This window comes from Nannospalax galili, unplaced genomic scaffold (assembly GCF_000622305.1).
Source record: "Nannospalax galili isolate Female #2095 unplaced genomic scaffold, S.galili_v1.0 scaffold1250, whole genome shotgun sequence".
NCBI lineage: Eukaryota > Metazoa > Chordata > Mammalia > Rodentia > Spalacidae > Nannospalax > Nannospalax galili.
In genome coordinates this window covers 816675-833549 of record NW_008328704.1, presented here as the reverse complement: position 1 = coordinate 833549, position 16875 = coordinate 816675, and the positions used below count along the sequence as shown (strand labels likewise).

The 16875-nt window shown below is 54.9% G+C and overlaps 1 protein-coding gene across 8 annotated transcripts in view; it reads left to right on the top strand.

Annotated features, from left to right (window-relative positions):
* The first annotated feature begins 6 nt into the window (after positions 1 to 6).
* The window catches only part of Bahcc1 (BAH domain and coiled-coil containing 1), a 58423-nt gene continuing 41554 nt past the window's right edge, over positions 7 to 16875 (top strand). For 7 of the 8 annotated variants that reach the window (XM_029561258.1, XM_029561242.1, XM_029561250.1 and 4 more), the window contains exon 1: positions 7 to 254. In XM_029561258.1, the coding sequence (XP_029417118.1) occupies positions 77 to 254 (178 nt within the window). In that variant the 5' untranslated portion in view covers positions 7 to 76. The remainder of the gene's footprint in view (positions 255 to 16875) is intronic. The other variant, XM_029561257.1, reaches the window with a different exon arrangement.

The window sequence follows — 16875 nt, the reverse complement described above, 5'->3', positions numbered from 1 at the left end:
CACAACGAGCCGCCCCCAGGCCCCGGCCGCGCTGCTCGCTGGAGGAGGCGGCGGCGGGCCGGGGCCGGGGCCGGGCATGGATGGCCGAGACTTCGCGCCGCCGCCACATCTGCTGTCGGAGCGAGGGAACCTGGGTCATCGCAGCGCCGCAGCTGCCGCGCGTCTCGCCCCGGCCGGCCCGGCCGCTCAGCCCGCAGCGCATTTCCAGCCGGGAAAGTACTTCCCCTCACCGCTGCCCATGGCTTCGCACACAGGTCAGTGTCCAGCCCGGGCGGGAGCGGTTCGGGAGGTCCCGCCGCCGCTGGGAAGGTTGGGGAGTGGAAGCAGCGTACGCCTCTCCGCGCCTTTAAGTACTTCTCGGAGCTTTGGTTTCCTTTCCCCGCGCGGCGCGCACCGAGCCCTGCGTCCTGCTAGCCCACCGGCCGCTGCGCGCGCTTTCCAGCAGCCTTTCCAGGGTCCCCCGGGGTCTCGGAGGGCAGCCCCCCGCTCCCGGCCGCCCTCCCCCACCCCTCCCTGCAGAAGTAAATTCTGCGGAAACCTCTTTTGTGCATTCACCTCGTGAAGACGGTCCGCGGCTGTGACACCGTGGCGCTTTTGCGGGGACAAAACCGGCTGTGTGGCTGGGGGAGGGGGCCCGGCGAATTAGGGCACTGTGCGCTGGAGGAGAGCTAATGGGAACCGCTTGGTGTAAGACGAGAAAATCCTGTTTCTATATAAAGCCTTGAAGTGTCAGGGCGAGAATGGGTTTGCAGGGGATGCATTTGCTCTAACAAGTGCCTCTGGCAGTCTCCTAACGCTGGACAAAGCGGGGTCAGAGTGCGGTCCGCGCAGCCCGCACGCCGCCAGCGCACAGCGGCACCTCCCTCCGGATTTCGGTGCAGGCGAGTCCGCGCGGTGCAGGCGAGTCCGCTCGCGTTGGCTTCCGGAGGAGAGACCCCGCGTCGTGCTGGCCAGCTCGGGCGCGCGTTGCGGTACCTCGAGTCCCCACCCCGGAGGGTCTGTCTTTGGTGGAGCTGACCCACTCTCTGGAGCGTTGATATTAACTTCCAAGGATGCCGCAGGAGAAGCGGCAGCCGGGTGGGGGAAGTCACTGGCCGGCGTGGGCGGAGCTGGGGGAGCCCGAGGGACTGCGCGTGGACCTGCTAGGTCACTCTCGCAGGTCTGCTTGCTTTTGTTTACAATTTATTGTAAACATCAGAAATATTGTTTGCTGCTTTTCTTAAGTTTGGCAGTAATAGTTATTACTACTAGTTTGATGAACTGTGAATACTAATAAAATTATGTCTGCTTTAATGGGATTACAATTAGTGTGTGGATTAAAACGCATAGCAAAGACTGAGCTAGAAGGGAAAACGGTAGAAAGCAGGGCAGTCAAAAAGTAAAATATATTTCCTTAAAAAAATTGAAATTGCTTAGTTACTAAGCAGCCTCCAACGTTCAGAGCACAAGGACAGCCAGAGTGCGCAGCCCTGGGCCGGGGAGAGGCCGGCTCCCTGCCGGGCCAGCCCCTCTTTCCAGCTGGTGCCCCCGGGAAGTCTGTCTGTCTCTGTCTCTCTGTCTCTGTCTCTCTCCCTGTGGATTTATTGATAATTTTAAAATATCTCTTCCTGATATTGCTGTGGTTATTCAGTGTCTGTCTCTACTGCTGCCCCAAGACGCTGCCCACTCAGCTCAGGCCCACTGGGAAGCTGAGGGACGGGTTTGAGGTGGTACTGGCAGTGACAGGAACAGTACTCAGCTTCTCTACTCATCCCATCTTCTGGTGGCAGGAGAGTGGTCCTTGTCTCGGAAGTAAGAGAGGCTGAGTCTGCAGGTTTGGGGAATGAAGAGAGCCTCTGCTCTCTCCCTCCAAATGCAGTGCCCTCCAACCGCGTAAGTCCCAGTGCTTGGGAGAACAGGGTCCCTGGCTATGAGGTTTTCACTAGTACCCAGGCCGGCTGCGGTTGTTCCCTCTGGAGCCGGCAGACTGGGTCTGATTCCCCATTCAGGTCACTGCCGCCTCCTGACCCCACTCACAGGTCCACAGCCTAGCCAGCTCTTGGTCAGTAGTCATTTCCTCCTTTTCCCTTTATTTCTAGGTCTTGGCAATACCTAGTCAGGTGAGAATGTGGTGAAGTGGCCTGAACCTTTGTCTTGCTCAGTCTAACTTGGACCACGTGGTTCTCGGAGTGCAGGCCACAGGGGGCTGTGAGAAACTACACCAGGTCCTGGTCTGTGATCCTATACCTACCTCCTTCTACACTGGGGGGAGAGGGGGCTACAGGGCATACGAGGTTTCTCGGGATTCCCTCCTTTGGTGCTGAAGGGCCACATGTCTTTGGCTCCTGAAGGCCCAGTTTCCATTCCCTTGGGGACCCGAGGAACCTTTTGTGCTTGGAGATGCCGGACCTGGTTGTGGTGGGAAGCCTGGCTGTGGGAGCCGGAAGCCTTTTGAAATTGCTGAGAGCCAGGATATTGTGTTCGTTTTTCAGAATCTTGCTACATGTAATTTTTTTTTAAAGGAGTTATACCCAGATCTCTGTTCTTTAGTCGGTCTGTATTGGGCCTCAGTTATAAGGAAAAAGGTGGGATGAAGTTAAAGAATTTGAGTCTCATGTGCAGATTTCGTGAGCAGATTTCCAAAAGGGGGATGCCTTCCCTCTCCCTGTGGATGGCCTTGGCTCACAGGCTGAGGCTGCCGCAGCCCAGCCTGCCCCTCCCTGCCCCAACTGCTGAGCCAAATTGCTGGGGAAGATTCTTCCCTGTATCGGATGCAGACATCCCGGCTGCAGTCCTGGGCTCCCCAGGAATAGTCTCGGTGGGGTACTCTGCCTGCCTGCCAGGGCTGAGGGTCTCGTCTCAGCTGCCCTCCCTCATTCCCACCTGCACCTCCACTGTGTCAGCCTGCAGGACCCTAGTGGGGATGCACAGCTCCAGGGTTTCTCCATTGTTTTCCAAAAATGAAATGAAAGTGCCCGTAGCTTTATATTCAAGCTGTAGGGTTTTATGGTAAAACGCTGTTCCCTTAACCTTGTCACTGAGAGGTGCAATTAAAATGTTTGGAACCATTATTTTTAGTGCAGTGTTAGATTTTTGTCTCTAATACAGATGGTCCGGAGGCAAAGCTGTGAAATGGGGGGGCATACAAAAAAAGGAAAATCAACACGAACTAACCCAAGATTTCTCCGTAGTGTTACTGCCTGGAGCGACTGGGGGAATCTAGCCGCCTCCCAGCAGTGGGTTTAATCGGAAGGCAGCTGGCCTGGAGAGCAACTTGGAGGCCGTGTGCACGCCTGCCCCTCCCCCCTTCCGGCTGGGTCAGCCCCCGTCCGGTCCTCGCAGGGTCTCCGCCCCTTCACCCCTGGGGCTAGGGCTCCACCGAGGGGCTGGTCCACTTCTTGGTGTGAATCTTTTTTCTTGGAACCTCCTCCGCCCCTTTTTGCTCTGGGATGGGATTCAGTCTGGCCTGAGCAGCCAGGTGCCTGCGCTGGGAGTGTTGGGGGGTCCAGGCCATTTCTGGAGGAAAATTGCCAATCTTCCTGTTAAAAAGTGCTTCGGATGACCAGTCTCAAAAATAAAATAAAATAAACCATCCAAACTCCGCCCAGACCCATAGATTTAAAAAGACAATTTCCTGTGTGAAAAGACCCCATCAAAGCTCCCCCCCCCATCATGTGGGTTTTTTTGTAAAGGGAAAAAAAATACATTTTCGTAAATACCTCATTAACTCCACGGCGCGGTGGAGTGTCTCTGCAGCAGTTACCAACATTAAGTAGGTGTGAAAAGAGTTACTTTCCGAGCCTCTGCCCATCCTGCTCCATAGTGACAGAGCTAGGCATCAAAGCTGCCGCTGTGCCCAGTGGAGCCGCCGGAATCCGGGAATCTGGCGGGCTGCGTAGACTGGGCCGGCTGTGGCCGCCGCACCCGCCCCACCAAAGCTGTTTTTGGAATGTGGGTTTTTTCTCAGTGGGGCCTGTGCTGCCACCATGTCTGATTATTCCTATAGGGAGACGCCGAGTTGTCCATAGGAGTATCCAGGTCACGTGAGCAATAAGGCAAATTGGTGACCCAGGCAGGAGCCGCACAGCACATCTCCCCCGGAAAACACGGCACCCCCAAACACTCCCCAGTTATTCTTAGAAATCTCCCTCGGCCCCCTGCGAGACAGGGTTCAACAGCCCGCACAGACAGGACAAAACGCATAGGGGGTTGTTAGAATAACATGGGTGAGGCTAAAAATACCCCTCAGAAGCATAAAAAAGCCAAATCCAACGACAGAACGAGCTAAAAATACTCCAGGCTTTGGCAAAGAGCACAGAGTTAAATAAATTATACAAGAACCATTCATAGGAGCAAGTTGACTTTCTCTCTTACGGGAACTTGGTTCAAGCTAATAAAAATAATAATTTACTAGCCACTGAGCTTTGCGTGAGTTTAAATTTAATTGGTGGGGCTTCTGGCATTTGTCACTTCTTGGCGATTAGTGGGTTTGGCCTGGCCTGAGGCGGCGTGGGGAGGGGGTGCTGAGGCCAGGGTCCCAGTCTTCAGGGGCATGGTCTCCAAGGATCAGGACTTGGTACTAGTACAAGGGGCCAGAGGAGGAGGGAGGCTGTTGGGGATTCTTCCAGGAAGACAGAAGGAGCAAGCAAAGCTCGGCTATTTTAATTTGATAAATGACCATACACCTTTAAGAGTGTGTTTTAACAATCAAGATACACTCCAGCAAGTTGATAGGATGTTCGCTGTCAACTTACATATGTCATCAGAGCAGGCTGTGAGCATAAATAACGTGAGAGCTTCAGGATGCTCGCAAGCTCTCCGAGAGGAGGCTGCAGGTCGCCCCCCAACCCCTCAGCACCCCTCTGTTGCTATCAGGAGGCCCTAACCAGAGGAGGACAGGGACTCAGCAAATGAATGCTTCTTTCAACTTGGGTGATTTGATTAGGACCCTCCTCTCTAGGGGAAGGCTCCCCCCAAAATAAAAAGACCAGGACTTCTTAGAAGTTCAGGGAAAACAAAAAACCAACCAAAAAAAAAACCAAAAAACAAAAAACAAAAAATTGCCAATATGGTCTGAGGCTAGAATTAGGCAGATGCTTAAGTGAAGCCGGTTCCCCAGCATTTTAAACTTCGCTTTGATATTTGGATCAGGGTAGTACCCCTGGCTCTCTTCTCTTTCTCTACTGTTCCCTAACTAGCAACCCCCTCATCCGGCTGACCCTCCTACAACTCCCCAAGGACTACATTTCCCAGCATGCCTTGGTTCAGCTCCAGGATCTGATCCTGAGACCCCCCCCCCCCCCCAAGTCCCTGCACTGGGAATTTCCAAGCACAGATGATAAAGTTCAGCCAGTGCCACTGGGAATCAGGGCTTTCCGGGCAGCGGAAGGGAGCCATGGTGGTCACCCAGCACCCCCTTGCCCTTCTTCCTCTGGGGCCCCTGGAGTCCTGCCTAGTTTCCTCTTTACCATAAATATCTGAATAGAGGTCTCCACAGTGGGATCTGCTGCCCCATCCCCTGGAAGCCTGTGCAGCAGCTGCCTTGATAGTGGAGGCCAAAGTCCTAGGAGTGTTCCTTGCCACTTCCCGGTCCCCATCTCAGCCCAGCCTGTGCTGTGCCAGTGTCCTCCTTTAGAATCACCTTGGTGGGACCTAGTGGCCCTGACCAGAACCTGACATGGCAGGGAGGTCTCTTCCTAGAGTCCTTAAGGAAGCACCACCCTGCGTCATTAACAAGCATCATCAAGGATGGTTCTGGAGATGGCAAAAAGAAACCAGGGACACAGGCCTCAGGCCCTTTGGCAAGAAGGCTCTGGCACTCATGTGGAAGTCCAGAGGTTCAGAAATCCCTGCTCCTTGACAGGAATGGCCTGCTCAGAAGGTCTCCAGGTTGGGCCCTTGTATCTCCTTACTTTGATGGCAAGCTGTGAACTGGCTTCAGGATTCAAACCACGTGCCCTGACTCTTTGGCAAATAGGTGACTTGCTTTGCCCCGTGTCCAACCCCCTTGCCTGCCAGGGAACGTCTCCCCTGGGGTTCCTGGTCCACATTAACCTCTGGGACCTCATTCTCCACCCCCATAGATGTGGTGTAACAAGCAAAAAAAAAAAAAATCATAAAAGCACTGTGCAATGCCTAGAAGATCACCTCAAAGCCAGGCCATGCTGGGAGGGACAGGGCCTCGAAGGGCCTCTGGCGTGGGACGGCACTCCGCTTTGGCTCCAACGCTCTGCCCGCTGACGTTTTTATGGGTTAATATACCGTTTAGATCACGCAGGCCTATTTGTCAGTGGGCTGCCCCTGTTTGTCGTAATATATAATATCACTGCCTCCCGTGTCCCTGCAAGCAGCTGCCACCGCAGGCGCAGGGTGTGGACTCAGGAGGTGTTGTTGGTGGGTGCTAAATGGGGGGAGGGGGTTGCGCACCCAGGTCCTGGTTACAGGATCAGCTCTTGGTTTGCAGAGGGGAGCGTGTGTGTGTGTGTGTGTGTGTGTGTGTCTGTGTGTGTGTGTGTGTGTGTGTGGTGCACTGTCCAAGCTTAAAGCCATCAGGCTGGTATTCGTAGGCGGGGGTTGCAGCTGTTCACAGGATTAGGTTCCAGATTTTCTGGGCCAGGAAGCATTTCCTTCATTCTGACCTGGGGGAGTGAACAGGTGGGTTGGGCTCCTGCCCCTTTTCTCCTCCCCCATCCCCAACAAAGAGTCCAGTGTCTGTGTGGGCGGCCTTTGAGGCTGGCTGGGGGGTATTGTTGGTGGAGGATCCACTGTGTGCCTGGAACTGGAAAGAAAGACAAGCAATGCAGCCCCCTCCTCCCACCTCAGGGTTTTCCAGGGAGGGCAGTAAAGTGGAGAATGGGTATACCACCAATGGAGGCCTCTGAGCAGCAGGCGAGGGTCCCCAAGGCAAAGAGTAGCTAACATGAAGGGTGTGCTTGCTGTAGTGCTCTGGCCAAGGAGAGACCCCTTAGCTTCACTAAGGAAGAAGTTCATGGGCCAGCTGCCATCATCCTAGAAGACCCGGGTTCTGCTGGACTCTTTCCTTGCATGTCCATCCTTTTGTGGTAGAACGGGGACTTTCCCTGTGCTCTGCAAAAGACTTCAGGGGAGGGGCCGTCGCCACTTAGTCCCAGGGCCAGACCTGGCTGGGCACCCCAGGGCCAGCAGTCTGGGAGTATAGCGGGGTAGGATGAGGATGAGTACACTGAGGGAGGAAAGGAAGGGGAAGGAGGGAGGGACAGATGGACAGACGGATGGATGGACAAGCTGAAGACACCAGGGCAGTAAACCCAAGAACCTAAGCTAGAGGTGGGGACACAATGGCAAAGCAGCTATCCAGTAGGGTAGGAGTCCAGGGACCCCTCTAGGCCCTGCAAGAGTTTCTTGCCCTGCAGATGACTGAGGTGCACTCCCTTTCTGGAGTGAGCAGGGGTCCAGGCTATACAGCCACCACCACCTAGCTCCCACTGCCCCTTGACCCAGTCAACAGCCAGCAGGTACAGCACACACGCACCCACCACGTGGCGATGGGACACTTCATACCTGTACACCGTGCTCACATTCTGGGCAGGTCTTCCAGCATGCAGTGGCCTTGGCAGAGCCAGTTGCCTGATGACAGTGTGACCTCTTGCAGAACCTCCTGCATTACCTGCTTCATCTTTTGATTCCCAGCACCTGCTGAAGGAGTAGAGCTACATGTTCCATCACCCTCTGTGGTGCCACCCAGGACTTTCCCCAGTGAGCACTTGGTGCTGTGAGCCCCCCACTGCACTGTGCCGTGGAACTCAGTGGGCTCCCTTTGAACTTGGCCTTCTCTGAGCTCTGCTACACAAAGAAATTCCCATGAGTTTAGTATAAACTGGCTGAGTGAGCCTGTGCCCTTGCACCAGGTGCCTGGTCCGTCCCCCACGTTAGCGCTCTACTCGCCCCATGCCTGGCCAGTGGACCTCAAAATGCTGCCAGGCTAACTCTGCCATCCCGTCCTCAGGGACCTCGTCTGCCCCAGTGCCCTAAACCCTTAGGTCATCTCTGCTGTGGCTGCTACTACTGGCTACCTCTATGTGTCCCCTGACCTTTTCTTCTGAAGATCCCTGAAGATTCCACGTTCTCTGCCACCCTGTGTCCAGTCACCTATGCCCCTACCTCTCAGCTGCCCCCAGTACCTTTCTGCTCACTTTGCCCCAATTCACCTGGAGCCATCTGCCTTCCTTGCTCTTCGCCTGGGTGGTTCTAAGCCAGTGCTTGGTTCCCACCCAGAGATCCTGACTCATAGTGGTAGTGGGTCCTGGGTCCTGATGATACACTCTTTCAGGGTCCCCCAAGTGATTCCAATGTGTAGCCATATGGAATATGGCAGCCCCCTGGCCTCTTGATCCCCAACATGCTTCCTTCCAGTCACACAGGTTCCTTCTTCACCCTTAGTCTCCTGTCTAGCTGGCACTTTTCTGGGCAACAGGACCTCTGAGTCTGTCCCCACTTCCTGACTCTGACCACCTGCGCAGAACTCTTCAGTACCCCCCCCCATACACACACACACACACACTATCCAGTCACCCTGAGCGGCACACATAACCCAGTACCTTTTGTACCTGTCAGGGCTGGGCCATGCCATCGTCCTCTGTCCTCCCTTCCCCAAGTCACCAAGGATGGCGAGAGTGGAACTTTGTACGTGTAGCCCCACGTGTGTGGCTGTGTGCTTAGTTCTTCCCTATTGGAAAAAAGGAAGGGTAAATGAGAAGTATGGGAACTTAAGAGTCACCACCAGGGTCTGAATTGGCCCCTGACTCTGGTCCCATTGTTAAAGATCAAGGTGCCCACCCCTAACTATAATGTGACAATGTCCTCTGAGGTCCGCACCATCTGGAACCTGGTCAGCATCCCTTTGACCCTCAGAAGCATCTCTGGTTGCCTATACAGGTGCCTAGGACATGTGTCAGAGCACATTGGCAGACTGGTCCCCTCCTCACATGGTGACTTGGACAGACAGGGCAATGTAACACAGCTGTGTATGTCAGAGCCCAGGAAAGGACTCGTACTCCCTGGAAAGACACAGTCTCTGCTCTGCTGCTGCAAAGGAGGGGCCTAATGCCCCCATCAGTCCCTGTCTGCTTCATGCTAGAGCCCCAGTAGGAACTCCCAGGTGGCTCCCTGGCATGTAGGGCCTGTAGGATGGGGCACCAATGGACAGAAGCAAACGCCAGCACAGGCAGAAGCCCAATGTGTTGATTTTGATGTGACTGGAAAAGGGGGGGACACAGCCTTGCCCTTTGACCCTGGTCAGAGTGAGAGTCTTCTGAGGAATCCCTGGACCTGTAGATGGAGCCCAGGGTTTGGGGGCTCTTCATGCTTCTGCAGGGAAATGCCAGCTAGTGGCCTAGGACAGTGGAGTAGGAGAGGCAGTGGCTGCCCCATGCCCAGGTCTTAAGGCACACTGCCTGCCGGGGGCCTTAAATGCCCTGGGGTGGGTGTGGTCTATGAACAAGTCTTCAGTGCAGAGCCTGGATGCTTTCAAAACTAGTCCCTTATATTAACTTACAGAAGTATGGGCAGCTGCAGATGAGGCTGTGAGCTTACCCCCTCCTCTGTCTTTGGGTTGGACGTGAGTTTTTTTAGCTGGATATTAGTTTTGCTTGTCCCCCCCAACCCCCCCAGAGAATCCAGCTTATTCTGGTTGCATCCTGTGGGGATTGAATTGAAGCCGTCCTTCTTCAGTTCAGTACTGCAAAGCTTGTGGCTGGCCCTAACCCATACAAACAGAAGGGGTGCTGCTAGCCACCCAAGAAGGGTACAGAGTGGCCAGGCTCAAGAGTGGTTTTTGGCTGCATAGCCCTTTACGAGGCATCTGAGATGCCACGCCTTTCCTGGAAGCTCTCCTTCTGCACTGTTCCATTGCCTAAATGAGACTTGCTTATGGCTCCTGGAGCTCTGGTTGGTCTCAGCCCTGAGTGTCCAGGCTTTTGCCTTGCAGAACCCCCATCCCCAAACTTACACAACTCAAGAAGGTCCTTCCTAACAACCCCTTCCTGCTAGTTGCCCCTTTAGGCCCAGCCTCTTCCTTTCCGGTTAGTGTTCGGTTGCTGTGTTTGGTACGGGAAGGGCTCACACTCAGCCTGTCCTGGCCCAGCCCCTTGCCCCAACCTCTCCCTCTAGGTCTAGGTAGAAGGTACAGCTGGGACCAAGTGTAGGCACAGTGTGGATAGGACCAAGCTTCCCTCCTGAGTCTCAGGAAGAATAACAGCAGACCCCTCTATCCCTGGCTTGTGTGCCAACCCCTGTAGTACACGGGCCTTCTTGCCCTGTATCTGAAGAAGGAGAGGCTGACTCCATCGCCCCTCAGATCCTGCCAGTTCTGTGTAGCAAGGCAGCTGCTCTGACCATCCATCCTTAGTGTGTGCTATATCACCACAGGCCAGCAGGTCACCTCATGGGCAGTTTGCCTGGAAGCCCATCCCAGTTTTGAGACTTTTTACATCCCTTTAGGCATCCTAAAAATAAAGTTTTAATTTGCTTTAAAGTAATATTAAAATTAAAATGAAATTAAATTGAAATGGATCTTTAGGCTAACCCTGAGGAAGTCCTTATCATGTCTGAACATAGATAAAGCTAAGGAAATAAGGCAATTATACACAAGGCCGTCCTCATCCTTTCGAATACAGTGCAGGTTTGGTAGTGTATGGTAAAAACCCAGAATGGCCAAGTCCAGAGGGCCCTTCAGTGGGAGGTGAACAAGGAAGCACTCAGACGGGGACTAGCAAAGGCAGGGGCTGTCAGGACAGCAGGGGCCCACAGGACCCTCCTGCTGGCCAGGGTAGGACACTGGGTAGTCTTACACCTGAACCTACACCTTTGAGTTCTGCAGAACTGTTCTGCAGGTCTGTTCCTGTGTGGTTGGCCACCATCCTGTGCAGAGCCTTCCTGGAGGTTCCGTGTGTGCTCTGGACTCTCCGTCAAAGCTGAACCACCCCGTGGTTTTGTCACTTTTCTGTATAATCATTAGCTGTTGTAGGATGTCAAATTATCCTCAAAGTCAGCAGCTTAAAACAGCAAATATTTATTTCGGATTTTGTGGGTCTGAAATGGGGCATGGGGTGAATTGAGCTGTAGGCATCTCACCAGTTCTTGCCCCCGGGGCCATCAGGCATCATTTAGCCTGGCATCAGCTTTACTCAGAGCAGGCAAGAGAGGGTAAGAGAGACGGAACCCTTAGTCTTTTTACAATGCGCGCCTAGAGGTGATGGCCCCTAGCTTTTGTGACAGTCTATCAATCTGAGGTCCCAGCCACTCTCCAGTGGTGGGCTATACAAGAGCGCCCATGCTGGGGTCTATCCTAGTCCTCCCAGGGTGATAACTGGCCAGGTCCCTGCAATGCCAGCCCTCCCTGGCATCTGGCTGCTAGCTGGGCCGAGACCTCTTCTTACTGGTTTGTTCTCCAGGTCCAAGCCTCAGGCTCACTGAAGGCTTCCTCCCTCTCAGCACTGGTCCTTCTTTGTCTGGCTCAGCCCTGGAACATCCCAAGACTGGCTCTATACATCCCTTCCCCCACTTCTTTGTCCCAACTGAACTCTCTTCAGATCCCACAATCTTCCTCCCCACAGGGCCCTCTGACATGTGTAAACCATACCTTTCCCCAGTTGGAACGCTGCTGTCCACCACAGACCCAGAAGTCTGAGCCCTGTGGGAAGCCCGCTCCCAGCTGTGTCTCCCGTTGGTGGAGTGAGCTAGCCTTGATGACTATATGAATCCCCACAAGATAGAGGCTGCAGGTCAGTGCTGGGGCTGCCTATGGCTTCCTCAGATTGTAGGCTGGGCCAAGGAGAAGGTGGATAGCCCTGGTGCCGCATAGGCAGTCGGAAACGCTAATGAATGAGCTAGGGTCGAATTTCATTCTCTGGATGATGTGTTCTCTGGCCTGGACCACACAGGTTTGTGTCCTCTGATCCTGGCAGTCTTTCCTCCAGCCTTTCGCCAGTTGTCTGTCCATGTGGGGTCAATGTGTGCCTGGACCCACCCTGGTGCTCCCCTATCCAACCTTAGGCTTGTTTAGGCTCCAGGGAAGACCTTAGGCAAATCTTACTTCCTGGGCCCCCATTTCCTTGGGGTAGGCAGCAGGGCCTGGGCCTGGAACAGGCTGATCTGAGAGTCACTGGATCTAGGACTCAGCCGTGGGGCACTAGTCCTCAAAGCTGTTGGCTGATTCTTCCAAGAGCCTCATTCTATCCTGGGCAGGCCCAGTACTGAGCCTCCAGCCCCAGCTCAGGGCCAACCTGTGCCTTCACTCTTCAAGAGGACAGGGAATGAATCAGTCTTACCCCTGCCCTGAGAGCGGGTCTTGCATAATGGGGTCCTCAAGGTCATTAGCTTGCTTTCTCATCACATCTGCGTGGAAGAGGGTGCTCCTTCTGTTGTGGCCTCTGACATCACCCCCTCCCCCATTACTCTTCCCCCTTCTTCACCCCCGCCCCAGCCTGTGACCCAGCCCACTGTGGTGAGTTGAGGATGGGTCTCAGCTCTGGAGGCGTAGGTGAACTATCAGCCTTCCTACTGGGTCTTCTCAGGTCTCCTGCCAGGGTCCATGTAATTCCCCCGGACGGCCGCCTCAGATGATGGTTTCCAGCTGTTCATCCTGGGCCCACCTTGCGCAGTGGGATGTGACTTCCCTGCCCCCGAATCTCCCTCTCAACTCAAAAAAGTTCTAAGAACTGCAATATTTCTACCTTGGAGTTGAAGTTTGCTTTTCACAAGGCTGTAAGCCTTGTGTCTACTGAAGGGAGCAGGAGCATGCCCCCCACGCCCTCGTTCTCTCGGAAAGCATCCCCTGTGCCAGAGAGCAAGATGCCTGGGGATGTGTCCCTATCTTGGAGCAGGAATCAAAGGGTGCTGCCTGAGTCCTGTGACCCTCAGCCTCACTGTGTGGCCTTGGTGTTCCTGGCCTCTGTGTCCCCACTTGGAAGCGATGGAGGGCACCCCAGACCTCTCAGAGGGGGTGCATGCAGGCAGACACAGTGTCCCTGGGGGCTGACCAGTCCCCACCTCTGCTCAACAGCCTGGAACAATGATGCAATCTCACTGAGAAATGACCATCATTTCATGCTAATTGGTTCCCTAGACCCCTCCCTCCCCCTCCATCTGGGCCTGGCAAATCCCACAAAGCCTTTCAGCCCTCACTGCCTAGCTCAACTTCTCTCCTGGGTATGCCTGGTGTTCCGTGCTTTCCAAGGGCCCTCTGTCCTGCCCTTCTCCACCTTGCCAGGTGTGGAAGCACCTGAGGCTGGGCGGTCTTCTGGGACACAGGACTTGCCCATGAGGGGAAAGGGCACTAGAGTCAGTCGTGTCCGTCCCCCGCGCCCCCCCCCCCCGTTGCTGCCTCCGTTTCCTTCTGACTGCCTAGAGTATCCTGCTCTCTGAGGCACAAGGCAGTTCGTTTCATGTTCCTCCTTCTCCCTTAGTCATCCAAGGCTTGAGGTCCTCAGGCCCTGGATTTGCCTAGATCTGATGTCTGGCACTGGGCCAAGTGCCGCAAGAGACAGCCCCTTGCACATGCAGTAGAGGGGATGAGTGGAGGGTCCTTCAGTGGTGGGGAATTCCAAGGAGGAGCCCTTCACTGGGAAGGAGTCAGGCAGGGCTTTTCAGAGGAGGTCTTGAGAAATAATTTCGGAATGGCTGCCATGAGTTCCCTCGAAAAGGGGAGTGAGGAGTAGGAGTCTCAGAGTGCCTGGAGCCAACCCTACCTGAGGCAGTTGTGTTGGAAATGACAGAGTGCTGGCGCTGACATCAGGGATCCAGAGTGCCTGGTCCTTGCAGGTTTCCTGCAGAAGCCAGTGTCCCTTGAGCCTCTAGGGTGCTACAGCCATGCCGAACCATGCTGGGAGTCAGGCCCTGGGTGCCTTCCTTCCCAGGGATTAGGACAGCCAATTCCTATGGCCAGCTGGAACTCTCCCAGCAACTGACCCAGGGCCAAAGGCAAAGGCCACCATGTGCACATCTGTCCCTGCTACTATGCTGCCTGCTTAAGCTTACTGATACAGACAGGCCAGTGTCTATCCGGCTTAAATGTGAGGTAGGGTGTGTGTGTGTGTGTGTGTGTGTGTGTGTGTGGGTGTGGGTGTTTGTGTGTGTGTGTGTCTTGTGCATTTTAGGCCACCACCCAACCCCCGAGCCTCATAGGGTATGTGTGTGTGTGTGTGTGTGTGTGTGTGTGTGTGTGTGTGTGTGTGGGTGTTTGTGTGTGTGTGTACAGGCCAGTGTCTACCCGACTTAAAAGTGAAGTATGGTGTGTGTGTGTGTGTGTGTGTGTGTGTGTGTACCATGGGCCTCCATGTAGTGGGATAGTCCTCAGGTCCTCCAAGATTCGCAAGTCAGCCAAGTTCTCAGCCTTATGGCTTGCCTTGGGATGCTATGGGGGCTACAGCTGTCCCTTCTTTACCTCTGGCAGATGTGGTGTTTCCCAGCCCTCACACCACTGGTATCCATAGGGCAGAGAATCCTATACTTACCTGCTGCAGCAAAGGGGCTTAGGAACCTGGCCTTAAGCAAGAAGTCAGGGTCTCTCCAGTTCTAAGTGCCCTGTGCTGGCAAGGAGGCCCAGGCCAGGGGAGCCACAGCATAAATACTCACCGTTCCTTGGCCAGGCCTGGGTGGCCACCTTATGGAGCCTCTCGGTGGGGCTGTGGGTGGCAGGTGGGAAATGAAGGTTAGGATGTGGAGTGCCCTTTTGTCCCTGCAGTGCTATGAGTCTAGGGCTATGGTTATACACAGAACCATCACAGGCCAGCTGTGGGCCAAGGTACCAGGCCTGTGCCACAAGGACAGAGGCCCTCACATAGCCAGGCCAGGGAATGTGAGCAGGAATGGAGCTGGGAGGGTTGGGGGCCCATGGTAGGATGGGGAGCTGCCCCTAACAGCCTCCACCTCACACCTCCCTTCACTTCTTGACTTCTCTCAGGCTGCTCTGCCCTGGTGTCTCCACCCTGTGCAGGCCATGTCATCACTGTGGGGCCAGGGTGGGATGAGGCATCATAGTCACAGGCACTAGGGCTGGTCCACTAGGCAGGAGGGGAAGTCCAGCTAGCAGGGTGAAGTTGCTACCCACAGACATTCAGCTAGGAAGCATAAGAGTTCTCCTGTGAAGCCGGAGCAGGTGGCGCACACCTTTAATTCCAGCAGCTGGGAGGCAGAGGCAGGATCTCTGTGAGTTCTAGGCCAGCCTGCTCTCCATAGTGAATCCAAGCCAGCTGGGGCTCTCCGTGGACCCAGTGCCATGGAGATTCATCCTACAGGTCGTGTGATTGGTGATGGCCTCTGTCTCTTTGACCTTTGTCCTCTCTGTGACCACAGCGAGACAGGCCATGTTCAGGGTTGAGGGCTAGGGCCTGGGTGAGCAGCCAAGTACAGGAGGACAGGATAGATACCCACAGCTGCACCAGAGCTTGCAGCCCTGCCCACGAGGCCACTGCTTCTCTGAGGGGACACCCAGACTGGGGCGTGTGTGCAGTTGTGTATCCAGAGAGTGTAGGTGTATGCATATGTTTGCATGTGTATGTGCATGTTCTCGCACATGTGTATGTGTTTGTGTAGCCTTGTATGTAAATACGCATGTGTGTGAGGCCCTGCTGTCTACACTAGGGTGGCCTTCCTTTGTGTGGCTGGCTTATTTCAAGGCACTAGGAAGGGAAGTGCCTGCTTTGTGGAGGAAGCTCCAAGTTGGGAGGTGTGGCTCACAAGAGTAGTTCTGACTAGCGCCTGTCACCTTCCCACGCCCTTGCTGGCCATCCCACCACCCTCAGGAGTGTCCTGGCAGCTAGGGGATGTCCTGGCTACCCTGCTGTCGAGGGGGGTAGGCTGGAAGGAGGGGTGCAAAGGAGGCTATGAAGAATGGGAGGAGAGGGTATGTGCCCCTACCCCTCCTGTAGCCCCAGCACCCCCCTGTCTGTCCTGGGACACTGAGTCACTCTGGGAAGGAATCCAGGGCCTCCCCAGTGGGGAGCCTTGGCCACCCCGCCTCTTGTCCTAGCCAAAGGGCTAAATTTACTCTTTTAATAAGAACCAGACTTATATCCGATTTTCCTTTTCTTTTATTAGTTCTGGGCTGTCGGTTAGGCCTGTCCTCTGTCATCATTGCCTCCCGGCCTTTTCCACGGTTGCCCAGTCGAGTGGCTCAGCAACCACAGAGCTTTCCTATTATGGCCTGAGAGTGGCTTCCTTTGGGACTTCCGGAAGGTTCTCTTGGACGGGCTGAGGGGCTTCCCGGGTGAGATGATCATTCCCAGGCCACCCCCATGTCCCAGGGATGGGCCTAGCCCAACGCCCACTGTTCGGCATTCTTGGCTTCCCCTTCAGCCCCCGCCCCAGGCCGTGGTTCCAGGACCTTCCACCCTCCCTCCCTCCTCTCCTTCCTTCTTCTGTTCCTCTCTCTGAGCCGGTCTTAGCCTCTTCTTCTCTAGCCACCTTCATGGAGCTGTCCCTTGGTTTTTGTGGTGTGGCGGCCCTGTGAGGGCTAGGTGCCCTCAGACACTTCCGGACTGTGAGGGCGGAAGAGGCCACTCAGAGCTGCAGGCTGACACCTGCTGGCAGTGGACTTGATGCTTTAGGGGATCGTTGTACCTGCTTAAGATGGTCTGTGTGCCCCTGAAGAGGCATCTGAGATTGGAGTCTGAGGAAAGCTGGGTCCTGCTTCTCCAGGACAAAGAGGAGACCTGGCTATGTGGCCTGCCCTCCAGAGCCCTCCTGACTCCTGACTTTCAGGTCTGGACTTTCCCTGCCCCAGGAGAGACAGTGGGGAGGCTGTGCTGCATCAGAGGTCTTAGAGTGGTGGTCTAGGGTAGACTTGAGCCTACACTTCCCCTCCTACCCCAGGTGGCTCAGATATGCCATGCTCTAGTGGAGGGGGTGGGCAGACTAGTG